This window comes from Rhinolophus hipposideros, assembly GCF_964194185.1.
Source record: "Rhinolophus hipposideros genome assembly, chromosome: 6".
NCBI classification, from domain to species: domain Eukaryota; kingdom Metazoa; phylum Chordata; class Mammalia; order Chiroptera; family Rhinolophidae; genus Rhinolophus; species Rhinolophus hipposideros.
In genome coordinates, this window is record NC_138052.1 from 13,046,580 (window position 1) to 13,060,758 (window position 14,179).

Below are 14,179 nucleotides of genomic sequence, written 5' to 3' on the forward strand. Positions count from 1 at the left end.
AATGGTGGCACAGATGTGATTCAAACGTTCCAGTCTAGTACCTCATCCTTTTAATTCAGAGCATCAAACAAATCAGAGAAAAAGATACGAGTTAAGGATCACATAAAATATCAGTAGTTTTTATAGTTGTTTCATTTGTGACTAAATCTTTCATGGCTGGTAGATCAAGCTCAGAAATAGAAGTTTCTTTCTCATTTGGTCAACCATATTTATTCTGTGTGTCAATTCAGATGGTTCTTTAAGGTCTTCCATCACAACCTGGATGCGATGCTCTACAACTTGTTAAGACAGTCTTTACTTTGTTTTCTAACTCTGCTACAGACTAATCCTGAGGGTCTATCTCAACCATGTGTTTGTTTGTTTGTTTGTTTGTTTGTTTGTTGTGTGTGTGTATGTGTGTTTTAATCTCTGGGCCTCATTTTTTCCTCTAATAACAGGAGCAGTTTACATGAGGTACTTAATGAGGGCCCTTCCACTATAAGCATTCCATAAAATTTTATTACCTTTCAATTAGGAAAAATTTCCACACACAGCAGGCTATACTTTCTGTGAAAATCCCCAACTGTGATGACATTTTCCCAAATATGTTAATGAACAACATTTGAGTGGAATTTCTTTTTGAGTCAGTCACCTTGCGTTGATTGATTATTGATGTCTTCAGAATACACTTTGAGTTTAAACCCATATCATTCAATGTAGTGTGAAACTATTTTTCAAAATCAGCTGCCATTTTTAGGTCTGTTTTAAATTTTAAAGAGATGCGATACCGTGTTTCCCCGAAAATAAGACCTAGCCAGACAATCAGCTGTATTGCGTCTTTTGGAGCAAAAATTAATATAAGACCTGGTATATTATATTATATTAGACCCAGTCTTATATTAAAGTCGTATATTAATTTTTGCTCCAAAACATGCATTAGACATGGTTGTCCGGCAAGGTCTTATTTTCGGGGAAACATGGTATTTGAAGGAATAACACTTGAAGTCTGAGACTACTGTGGATTTAAAAATCTTCATGGTTATTTGATTGATGTTCACTATTGTAGATATTGCTAATATTAAAATTATGTTCCTGACAATAAATTATGTTTCTTTTCTCCCCACTTACACTTCTTAAATAAGAATGCTTCTTATGTAGGATATTTATAATCAAAAACTCATTAAGTTACCGTGCCTGGAAAAGAAAGCTAGAGGATCATTGGCAAGTTGTAGGGAGAAAGTTGAAAAAACTGCACAAATTTTAAGGAGATTATACCCTTAAAGAGGACAATTTTCAAAAAAATGAAGTGAGTATTTTTAGGAAGAAAATTCAATAGGAAATTATCCTTTGTTCCCACCTCATGCAAAAGATCTATGTCACATCTCATGTAAAACATCTAATTCTCAATATCAGTATATCTAGTCATTTTATGCTGCAGTTAATCACCTTAAAACTGTAAATGCTTCCTGGGAACAAGAGACCCAGAATGACTTCATTGCTGCACTGATGGAGGCAACCTCAGCTTTATTTTCAAGTGGATTTGTTGAGCTGATCACATCTCTCTCTAAATTGCAACAAAATGATAATTGGAGTTAAACTACCTATTCCCTGGTAAAAGTGAAATTGAAATTGCATACCTTGATTTAAAGCTGTCAGGTGGCATGAGTTCCAAAGTATGAGTTGGTCCATATAAGTTTACAACATATAATTTGATTGTTGGGTTCACTTGACCTGCCTTTGAGAAAATGAAAGTTGTAATGCAAATACATTAAGCACATTACATTAAGCATTAGAATATACTGAGGTGAAAAAGAAAATGCATTTTGATTTTTTTACAATTTTGTGTTAGAATGGGGAAAAAGTTTATTTTTTCTGAAGTAGAAATGATTTTAAATTCAACAACTTGATTGCTTTCAATTGTTTTTGTAGATTGCTGCTTCTTACGCATTTTAGTCAGACAATTAAAGGTGATGGAAAATCATGATGATTTTATTCATTAGGCAGAGCTATTGTATTCTTTTCCCAGAAAGAACAAGAAAGGCTGGCTTTACAACAAAACAAGTTGATCAAGCATCACTCACATTATAGGATATGAAAGGCAATGGGAAAGAAGCTTAGCTAATTAAAAAAAAAAAAAAACGGGGGGTGGGGACAGTAACCCAGGTGCCACATGATTAAAATTCCATATATCTAATTTATACGATGCATTAATCATTGTACGTTTTCCTTTAAATTTATGAACACTAGATGGGGTATAAGTGACCCTTGGGAGGTGGGCCAGGACCAGACTATTCTCACTCAACACCAAGCATGAAAAGTAGCAAGACAGCAGTAAGAACATGTAATTTGAGTTTAGTAAATCAAAATTTATGAAATAATAATTAGCCTGCATAGGAGTTAGTATGTTTCTAGCTAATAATATGTGTTAAACATTTCATGAATTATTTTACTAAATGTTCCTACTGGAGTACTATGGTATAATTGTGATGTTCCAGATGAAAGAGGAGAAGCTAACAAAACCATGCAAGGTGAGATATCCATTAACTGAGAGAACCAGTATTTAAATCTATGATGCTTTTAACTACTGTAGTTTTGCTTTACTTCATTCTTGGGCAATGGCCTTCAAAGTTTTTCTAACTATACTGTAAACTCTTAGGAAGCAAAAAAGGGGACTTTCAACAACATACCTCAAGCATGTTGAATAAATGAATAAAAGTATGTAAATAAATGATTAACAGAATCAGTTCACTACTTGTGGCTTAATGTGTTTGTAAAGAAACACTGATGTCACTGTGGTGTGGCCGATGCTTTAAGAGAAGCTCATATGAGATATACAGAGAAGGACAAGGAAAATAAAAGTGAGTGGAATTAAAAGAACTTACAAAAATCTAAGAGAATGACACATCTGATTTAAGGATGACAAAGAAAGAACCATGTTTAAGGAATTGGCATCAACAAAACCTGGAGTTAAATCAGGACCAAAAGCAATATAATATATTCCATCAATAGTCAGTAATAGCTCCTCAAGAATTTTGTTAGGTTATTAATAATTAGCATGCAGGGAAGGGCAGAAGGATCAATAGGCAGAGAAAGGGAGAATTTGTAGGATGTGAAAATACTTTGTAGGGTACCATAATGAAGGAAACATGTCATTATACATTTGTCTAAACCCACTATGTACACCACCACCAAGGGTGAACTGTAATGTAAACTACGGATTTTGGGTGATTACATAATCACCCAAAATCCGGGTATATAATATACATATATACCCAAAAAACGTATACCACTGGAAACTTTGGTCAACGTTGTTCAAGCAGTAGTTTGCCATAATCAGAAGTGTCTGGACGCTGATGGTAATCATTTTGAGCACCTCTTGTAATTGCAGAAGTCAAACGTGACTTGTATTCATCTTTTGTTATTGGTATATATTGAGTATTCCGATTTTAATAGTTGTTTTCCTTTCTTAAAACGTACATAAATTTTGGGGGGCACCCTCTGTATAGATCAGCTCAGTGGTTATTAAAGGCTAAACTGCTTCAGAACCACCAAATGGGACTGCAGGGCTTGTTTAACCACTGATGGTTGAGGCCCTCCTCCAGTGTTTCTAATCTCTGGATGGGGCATGAGAATTTGTATTACTAAAAATCACCCAGGTGATGCTGACACCACTGTTAAAAGAACCACATTTTGAGAAGTGGGTTAGCTTTATGTGTGAGTCAGCGAACTCTGGGTTCACATTTTGACTGTTATCTACTGGATAAGGACCTTGGACAGGTTTTTAACAAAAAATCCTAAAGTATTATTTTATTTGATTATCAAAAATGAGATGATTCTCAGAATATGTCACAAGTCAGAAGTTTTGAGCCGGAGTAGGTTTACTTTCTGTAGATAAAAATATCTCATAGTTTTGTTATATGGACTAACAAAAAAGATGATTTACAAAAGCGCCTAAGATAGTATATAGTAGTGAATTTAAAATTATGATAATTATGAAGACACTGACTTTTATAGCTAGTGAAAAACTGTGTTTATATTTATCTTTCAAAAAACTGATTAAAGGAAAAATACATTACTTTGATCTCTTTTGTGAGTTCTTATTAACATTGCATAATTTTATGATATACTTTGTCACAGACATATATGGTTGTTATATTGTAGGCAGACATTTTTATGTCTGTAGCACTGTAAGCTTATACTTGCACAGAATCACTGATATCCCAATTAGCTTCTACATGAAAACAAATTAAAATTGTATACATAAGAAAAATTGTATACAAAGGAAATATCAGGCTGTTTCCAAAATTCAGCTGTCTCGCATTCTATAAGCTTAATTAGATTTTTATCTTTCCATGGAGGTTTGAAATTAAGTGCACGCTGCAAGTTCATTTCCATCTTTTAATATTTGAATTGTTTCAATAGTTTGCAAATTAGAGGAGTTCATCTATGTGCTTTTTACACTCACATTTGCCACAAAGACTGCAAATTCACAGAATCCTTCCTCTATGATTCTGAAACATAAGCCTCAATAATAATTAACCTTATTTTACTGGCAACTGAATTGTCATTAAACGAGATAATGTTTTAATTAAGAACATTAACCTGAGGTTACTGAGATAGAACTGCGCATCTCTTTTGTGCTGAATTGCTAATGAAGGGTATTTTATGAGTTCTGAATCATGCTGAATTAAGTAAAACACAAATATATTTGTTTAGTGTAAGTATTTCATTAGTAAATCTGACTACATTGGACATTTTCTGCACTGATTTAATCTAGTTTAATTTGAAACACAATTTACTATGAATTCTGCGCACTACTTCAATGTCTAAAGTACTACTTTTTAAAAGTTTATTGCGTAAGTAAGAGCAAATTAAAATACTACATCTGTTAGTGGAAAACTAACAAACTTTTTTTTTTTTAACCAGAGTAGAAAATAATGAGACTTTGAACATTCAAGTAATATATCCATCATGTTACTGAAATTTATTCTGAGAACAATGACCAAAACTCAGACCTAGTTTCTTTGAGTTCTATTATCTTAATTACCTAGGCAGGTATTCCTAATGACAACCACCTGAAGGCTTGGGATTCTTTCTCTCAGCTTTGGCCACTAGAATATGTTTATTTTTAATACACTTAAGTGGTGATAATTAACACACACTGAAGACCTTCGTCATGTATTACATACATCAAATAATATTTGATTATGTATGTATAATATTTGACATGTATGTAATACATGACAAAGGTCCTCAGTGTGTGTGTATATATATATACATATATATATCCACATACATATAGTTTAATTTGATATATATATCAAATATATATGCACACATATACATAGTTTAATTTTGTGTGTATATATATGTATGTCTATATATGGCAGGTGTGAGGCTGTCTGAGAAAGCTACGCTTACATAGCTAAGTCATTAACAGTAATTGTAGCAAACAGAGTTCCACATATATTTGTAAAACTTGACAAGGAGATATTTTGATTCCAGCTACGACTTCTGAGATGCAAGTTAACCTTTGGTAGTTTTAGAGAGAGGGACAGAATCAATACATTTGAGTTATTTCCATGATCTTAAAATAACTCTGACTTTTATAAAAGGACTTAAAGACTTTTATAAGCTCAGTTGTTCCTTCCCTGGGTCTCATTTTATTCCCTTTGTGCAGTGAACAAACTGAATAGTTGTGTGTGAATATCTTATCAATTGACTTATGCTTACTTGTAAAATAGAGGCAATTGTGAAGAGGAATAAATGAGGAAAAAAGCGTGAAAAGTCTCTCTGAAAACATAAAGCACATTGTTAGCATATATGCTTTATATAATTAATAAATCATTGTCTTATTTTATGACTAGCTTTACTATTAAGAAATATTTAATAACTAAAATTATTAAATCATTACAAAGTATCTAGGTTTGCCAACCCAATAGTTTCTGAATTATGACTGACATATTTAAATTTTCTCAGTGCTTCTATTTGTTCATTCATTTGCATAAGTCTTGTTAAAATAATGAGGCCTAGGAGTGTCCAAGTTCAAGCACCAAAGGTCCGTAACTGAGAAGGAAACATGAAGACATAACTCTTGCAGATGATTCTTATGTGTGTGAACCCTAAACTCCTCACTTATTTTGGGGAAATGAATTATGAAAAGTAGTTCCTTCCCCGGGTCTCATTTTATTCCCTTTGTGCAGTGAACAAACTGAATAGTTCTGTGTGAATATCTTATTAATTGACTTATGCTTTCCAAAATGTGTCAGTAGTTCTTCATTTTGTATCTAAATTGTTGGGTGAACTTTCATTATAATAAGTAAATCAAATGATGTCAGAATTAATAGTGTATATGAGAAGTCTTTTCAGTTTTTCTCTGGAAAAAAGCAGGCCACGTATGTTGTACGGGCACAGATTGGCAACCGTAAAACATGGCTAAGCCTGTTATTGGAGAAGTCATAAGTACTTTCTTAGAGTACAACAAAAATCTCTTGGTGAATATGTTTATTTTGTTGTTAGGTCATGCCATTTTTTTCCTGTAGGATACTGAGTATATGTGAATTCTAAATATGACCAGAGAAGACCCTAAAAATAATATTTCAAAATCATGGGATCTGATTCCTCTCACTCTTCCTGGCCGATCATACTGTCAGTCAGTCATACCTTATGGAAGAAGTAAGACAGGATGGGAAGAAAAACAGTACAGAATCTCAATGAGGAAACACGCCTCTTATTCCTGACTCTCCGTATGTAAGCCGTTTTTTACCCCACCTTGGATAACTTGATCTGACTGATGATAGGAAAACAAGGAAAACCAGCCCCACCCTGACCACACCTTCATTGCAGGTGTAGAATATAATACGTGTGGTAAGTAATTAGTTCAGCACTTTTCCCAGTTAATATAATATACAAATTGAAAAGCATAAAATCTATCATGCTGGGAAATACATAATACAATTCACTAAAGAAATAGCTTAAGAAGAGCTTCTAAATTAAATCAGCAGCCATTTCTTACCTAATTAAGAGCTAAAATGTGTAATGTCGAATTCAAAAACTTTTCTGTAAGAAGACATCTTTATATGATTAATGCATAAGGTCCTCACTCATGAGACTTTGTTACATAAACACAGGGAAAATAAACTTTAAAAGAGAGACCTTAAGTAATTCAACATGGCATACACTAGAAAAACCAACATACTCCAAGTGTTTTTGCAACCCGTTCCCAGAGGCCTCCTGCAACGCGTGAAACTAGGTTTGTTATCTGGGCAGGATTTCCACATTTGCCTCACTCAATAAAACAATTCCATCTATCCTTGCTAAGCCTGTCCATGGCTCTACCCCAGCATTTGATAAAGTATGTTCCAGAGTTTGCTCTGCCAAAACAGTACTGATGTTAATACTAATAAATCCTTTATGCTTAGTCTATTCTTTATTGGTGATTCTTTATGCTTCTGGAGATTCTTTATGCTTAGTCTGCTTTGTATAGGAGATTTATAATACCCATTAACATATAGCACATTAAGTGCTCTAAAAAATCATCTGAAAGAAGCTAGATTTTCTTTTTTTAATTAAGCATTTCCAACATATTTGACTATGGCACTTCTTCCTCTTTTATAATACCTGCTGACACCTCATTGAATATACCTTGGAAAAGAATCATTTGCCTTCGCATCAGTGCTGCCCTGCCCCTTACTCTTTTTACCCTTTACACTGGGAGGGTGAGACAAAACAGTATTGAGAACCTCAGAGGGAAAGAAATGCAGCAAAGTAAAAGTCCCCAGATCCAGAATCATCTTTATCTCTTCCTATCCAAGCACTGTGCACAGACTATTGCAAGCTCTAAGATGATGAGTCTGTGGACAAGGGGGACTTCTTTTGTATTCCAAAGACAACTTGTTCCTGAACCAAGAATACTGTCAAGTCACTCATTCAGAGAGAGGGGGAACAATCTAGCACTTCCACGTTACTTACCTTAGGATATGGATACTGCTTTCCTCTGGGATACAACGCTCCAGTAAACCGAGGGATTACCATGTTAGGCACCAATGAATCATTTATCATCAGGAAGGCAAGCCTTTCTCCATCTGGTGACCACCAGTGGGCGATGTGAGAATGCAGAAGTTCCTCTAGAATAAATGAGTGTTATCTGAAACCAACTGTAGAGACGTCGGTTCAGTGACCCACGGACAGCTGTCCCTTGATACCTCTATTGTACATATATATTTTCAAGCAGTGTGTTGGATTTTGTAAATTTCATGGAGAAGAGTCTATTTCTGAGTTACCCTTTTAATCCCAGAAAAAAGCAGATGCAAAGGGAGGAAGGAATGAAGCAATGAAGTCAGGATGTCATGGATTGTCAGCAATGTGAATGGAGAAGATGGAAGGACTATCAGAGTAAAAAGAATGAAAACAGTAATCAAAGACTAAAATATGACATAAAACCATATTCACTTTACCATTCATTGATATTTACATCCATTGATATTTCCATTGCCTCATCATTAAACCAGCTGAACACTTGCTAGGTTAATTAAACTATTTTAAGCTCTAAGGAAATAGAATAAGAAATACAAAGTTTGACAATTATGTTTGCGAACTTTGTGGCACTGATGTTGCTAACCTTTTTTGATATCAGACGGATTATTCATTATGAATTTGTACCAACTGGACAAAGAGTTAAGCAAGTTTACTATTTGGAAGTGCTGAAAAGCTGCATGAAAAAGGTAGACAACCTGAACTTTTCACCAATTCATGGCTCTTGCATCACGACAATGCATCAGCTCACACGGCACTGTCTGTGAGAGAGATTTTAGCCAGTAAACAAATAACTGTATTGGATCACCCTCCCTACTCAACTAAGATGGCCCCCAATGACATCTTTCTTTACCCCAAAATAAAGGAAATAATGAAAGGAAAACATTTTGATGACATTCAGGACATCAAGGGTAATATGATGACAGCTCTGATGGTCATTCCAGAAAAAGAGTTCAAAAATTGCTTTGAAGGGTGGACTAGGTGCTGGTATCGTTGCACAGCTTCCCAAGGGGAGTACTTCGAAGGTGACTGTAATGATATTCAGCAGTGAGGTATGTAATCTAGAGATATATTCTAGTCTACTAGCAGTGAAGCTATTACCACCCCAGTGATCATAGAGATGAACCATTACCAGACACAAAAGAAAACTGGAGAGGTGTAGTGACATCATTTAAAACACACAGCAAGCTTGAGGTGACTGACATTTAAGGATAGAGCTAAAGGAATAAATAGTCTGACTTTACCCTTCTTCTAATCTCTTGCTGAAGTATTATAATGGCCATCCTCCAGAGAGCATGGGAGCTTTTTTGATGTAATTCATACTGGTTAATTTTCTAGGCCAGAAAGCAGGTATAGAAAAGTGGATGGTAGATCTGGAGTCACATGAAAGATATTCACTATATGAGGTCTGAGATCTAAGTTTGCAAACTCATCCTAGAAAAAATGTTATATACCTCATTGTTGAATATCATTATGGTCACCTTTGAAGTACTCCCTCTGGGAAGCTCTGCACCAATGCCGGTGCCTGGTCCACCCTACAAAGCAATTTTGGAACTCTTTCTCTGGAATGGTCATCAGAGCTGTGGCCGTATTACCCTTGATGTCCTGAATGTCATCAAAATGTCTTCCTTTCAATATCTTTATCTTCGGGTAAAGAAAGATGTCATTGGGGGCCAGCTCAGGTGAGTAGGGAGGGTGTTCCAATACAGTTATTAGTTTACTGGCTAAAAACTCCCTCACTCACAGTGCAGTGTGAGCTGGTGCATTGTCGTGATGCAAGAGCCATGAATTGTTGGTGAAAAGTTCAGCTCATCTACTTTTTCATGCAGCTTTTCAGCAATTGCAAATCTTTTCTCTCTCCTGTACACCTTCATCTTTGTAAATGATCTCTTTGTACATAAATCCTCTTCAAAGTATTGAATTGCCACCTCTTTCCTTTTGGGTCCCTGACTGATGCAGTGATTGATACCAGCAGTACACTCAGAAAAGAGACCTTCAATATTAGATTTTGAGATTAGGTCGTCTATGTCTATATCTTTGATTCAATAATAATCTTTTCAGGGGAAAATTACTGCATAGATAATCAACAGCAAAGGATTGATCATGAGTAATCGGTTGTTATTGGTGATGATGTAGAATGAAATGCGGGGAGAGAGGAAAGACAGGTAGGGAGGACAAGTGGTTGTGACACTTAATTACTACAACAGTGGCAACTGTGAAGATTGTGAAGTTTACATGAAGTGAAGTTGACACCTCAGAGAGATCCCATAGGAAAAAACAAAATTGAAACCATGACTGCAAAATTAGGCACACACAGAAGGTCACCATAGCATCTTTGAAGGAGTCCCTCTCTTCTGTATTGCAGGGCAGATATGACTGAGGTCCAAGAGAGCATAGTAAGGGTTGCAGAACTGCAACACAAATAAGGGGCTCAAGTCCATTTGTTTTCTCAAAGATAAGATGGAGATACTGGTAGAGGAGAATTGGGACCCTGACACACAGGATAAGGATGTTTGATTAAACATACACAATATACTTATGCTTTCTGGACCAGTCTCTAGGTAACACATTTCATAGGGGAATGCTGTTATATGTGTCTTATTTTATGGCTAAAAATGTTAAACTTCAAAATTCCCACATATCTTCTTGTTGACAGCGGCAACCTGCATCCACAAAGGCATAAAGGCAGATGAGAAACTGAATTCCTATAAAGTTTGAGAGTCTTCATCCTAAGGGAAGAGTTTAGAAATCTAGTATCCTGGGACAGACTTGGCTATCTTTTCTAAAGTGAGACAATATTTGTTGGAACTGTACGTGTGTAAAAGTAAAGAGGGACTGAATTCTTTGGATTTTGAAGAACAACACAAACCACGTTAACATGTGCTGCCTTGTTCTATTTCCCAGGAACCTGTAAAACTGCCAGTTGTGAGTAGAACCTGAGTGACTGAAGGCTTTGTAGTAGATCAAAGCCATGGCCCAACCTTCCCTACCATCTTTACCTTGTGACCCAGCAGACACAATGGCAACGCAAGTATCCATGGCAAACAGATGCTGTGTGGAGCTTCTGACACTCACCATATGATAATCAAAGCACAGGTGTTAGAGAAAAGCCATTTCCTCCTGTGCTGATAAATATTCTTTATTTCAAAAGCAGCTCTCTACTGGCTTGGGCAGAAGCAATTAGCCTGATTGCGGGATACCAAGTGACTATGCAACGCAAACTGCCCATCATGAACTGATTGTTATCTGGTTCACTGACCAGAAAACTAAACACTAACAGTAACATTCCACTACAAAATAGAAGTGGTATACATGGGACTGACCTAGAACACAAGTCAACTCACAGCCCATGGTATTACATCAGCTACTTTATCTTCTCTCCTTCCTCTCACATCTGTGCCTCAAGTTATGTTTTCTAACACAAGTTGGCAGAGGAGGGATAAATGCAGGCCTGGTTAATGGGCAGTTTTGCATGATGTACTTGAACACACTAGAATTGGATAGGCAGTGTTCTACAATCTGACTTGAGAATGCCATTAAAAGACTATAATAAATGTAAGTCCTCTGGGTTGGCTGACTTTTGAACAGGATATTTAGTTTTGCTTGGCTTGAAGAATGGATCCATCCTGATGCATGCACGATAATTAATAAATGGCCACCTGATCAGGGATATGAGAAAAGTAACATTAGAAAATTGGTGACAACGAAGTTTAGGGAAACATAGCGCATAGACTTATCAGAAGTGGTAAAAATGTTAACACTGAGAAGACTGTTGAATGTCCCCCAGAGCACATCCATAGCAGGGAAGGCTGTCAGTAATCAGATGGATAATGTGACTACTCAGTGCAGGTCAGCTTGCCGCTGCCTTCCACCACTACTTGCCAATAATAGTTTTTGTCACTCTACTATTTATATGGTATTATTTCCCAGCAGGGCCAGCTGACTACATGGTGGCAGGTGGATTACATGGAAACCCTTGTGTCAAGAAGACGTAGCATTTTATCATTACACACATTGATATGTATCCTAGGTATGGACAGTCCTTTGCTGCCTGCAGTCCTCTCAGTACTGGTATTCATGGACTTACAGATAAGTTGTTCATTACTATAATTACCTGTACTATGTTACTTTCAAACAGGAAATATTTTATAGCAAAAGAAGGGCAATGGGCTCAGACCCATGGAATTCACTGGTCTCATCATGTTCCCATTAACTAATGTACCTGGCTTGATGGAATAGTGAGATAGCATGCTCTGTCTGGGTTTTGGCACCGTTTGTTTGACAATGACCTTGAAGTTGGGATGTCATCCTACATACAGCATATATGTTTCCCTCCTGGACATCCAGAAAGCACAGATCTAGAAACTAAGGAGTGGAAATGTAGTACTCTCTTTCACTTGGTGAGTTTAAAATTCCTAATGTCTAAGGGAGGATTGCCTCCGACAGGAAATGTAGTCATAATTCCGCTTCTCTGAATTGGAAGCCGAAGTGTCCTCCTGGCCATATTGAACACAACATAACTGGGGCAGGGGGGAAAGATAGAAAACATAGTCACTGAGCTGGGTCTGATGATTAATCTCATCTGCCAGGGAAAAAATAAACATGTCTCTTTACTATACAAAAGAGGGCAAGGAAGAATATATTTGGAACTCAGCAGATTCACAAATACTCCTTTGTCCAATTCCATCTCATTTTCCAACTCCACATTTCTACATTCCAAAGGAAATTGATATTGTAGTATCCTCATTAAGAAAAAGAAGCAAAGGGATACAATTCGGCAGGAATAAAGTTCCGGTTTGATCCACCAGGTAATTAACCTGTCTAGTCAAAATGCTGGCTGAAGGTAAAAAGGAATGGGAAGTTAATAAAGGGACCCTTGATAAGTCTATTTCTTTGCTTTATTGGGGCATTTCCCCAAAGCCCTTATATAAAAAGCACAAGTGTTGGATGTAGTTATACATTTCAGACAAATATGTATAACTGGACTAATACCAGTCTACAATGAAACAGTACCAGAGGGACCTTGTGTGCTCTTCTTTGGGAACACAAACTTTTATTTGAATAATAATACTACCATGGTTTTTGACTTTTTGTTGGGTATGGGCAACATGAAACCAGTTGAATCCAATCAAAGAAGAAAGTAAGTGCATGGAATTTGTTTTTTGGTTCCCACGGTTTGAAATCATGTGAACTTGGCTGTGTTCCTCAACCCAAACTCACTGCTTTTATGGTATTACTGTGGAAACTGCAGGATTTCCTCCTTCTAGGTTCTAGTAATAGCTGCCTCCCTTTCCCACTTCAGATGTTAATGGCTAAACCATTACAACCATAGGTTGCTGCATATCCCTTATCTTTGATAAGCAGCCCCTTCCTCAATAAAACTTTGAATACTATTTTGAATGTGCCATGCATTAATTTTCCAGTTGTGATCTTCACCCTGATTTATACACACAACTTAAAATTCAGATGAGGGTCCATAAGTCATCCACATGACACACTGAAGAAAAACACCCTAAATGATGATTGAGTGTAAACTCTAAGTCTTATGAGACTTGAAGGTAAACAAAGATTGAGTTGCCGGAAATCAACACTCAGGGTTTATAAGAAGCCGGTTCCATCTTAGGTGCTGAGGTGGGTGTGTGTACAAGTACCTCTCAGGAATTAGAATGGCCCGGATTTGAGGGCACCTTCATGAGCAACTTGATGTCATCTACTCTCATTTATTTTAGTGTGATCTATGCCTAAAATTGTTCCTCACAAAAATGCTAAAATACCAAAGTAGTACCATTGTATGATTTCCTTCAGGTCCCAAAACAAAGCTAACTGAAATGGGAAGGAGATAAAATAATTTTTAATATGAATTTGCTTAAAAGTCCTCTTGGAAAAGTTACACACTTTTAATTGCAAATAACAGGAACTTTACTCACAGATTGAACTTCCTGTGTCAATTATATATTACTTATAAACAAAGTATTTTTACAAATTGCATTGCATTCCATTTCAGTGTAGGCTGGGTCCTTCATCGTGGTTATTAGAAAATCTCACTGAAGAGCAGATGGAACTTACAACACGTGTTGCTTTATACCACAGACATTTAAAAACATAGCCTCAACACAAAATAATTACTGAAAACAAATTCATATAACTCATTGTGTTTGCATTAACC

At 36.2% G+C, this 14,179-nt stretch overlaps 1 protein-coding gene across 3 annotated transcripts in view; it reads right to left on the bottom strand.

The window, feature by feature from the left end:
- The window catches only part of DPP10 (dipeptidyl peptidase like 10), a 649,316-nt gene that overhangs the window by 78,732 nt on the left and 556,405 nt on the right, over window positions 1–14,179 (bottom strand). For all 3 annotated transcript variants that reach the window (XM_081051712.1, XM_081051713.1, XM_081051714.1), the window contains 2 exons: window positions 7,951–8,105; window positions 1,617–1,714 (listed from right to left, as the gene is read on the bottom strand). In XM_081051712.1, coding sequence (XP_080907838.1) covers window positions 1,617–1,714; window positions 7,951–8,105 — 253 coding nt within the window. The remainder of the gene's footprint in view (window positions 1–1,616; window positions 1,715–7,950; window positions 8,106–14,179) is intronic.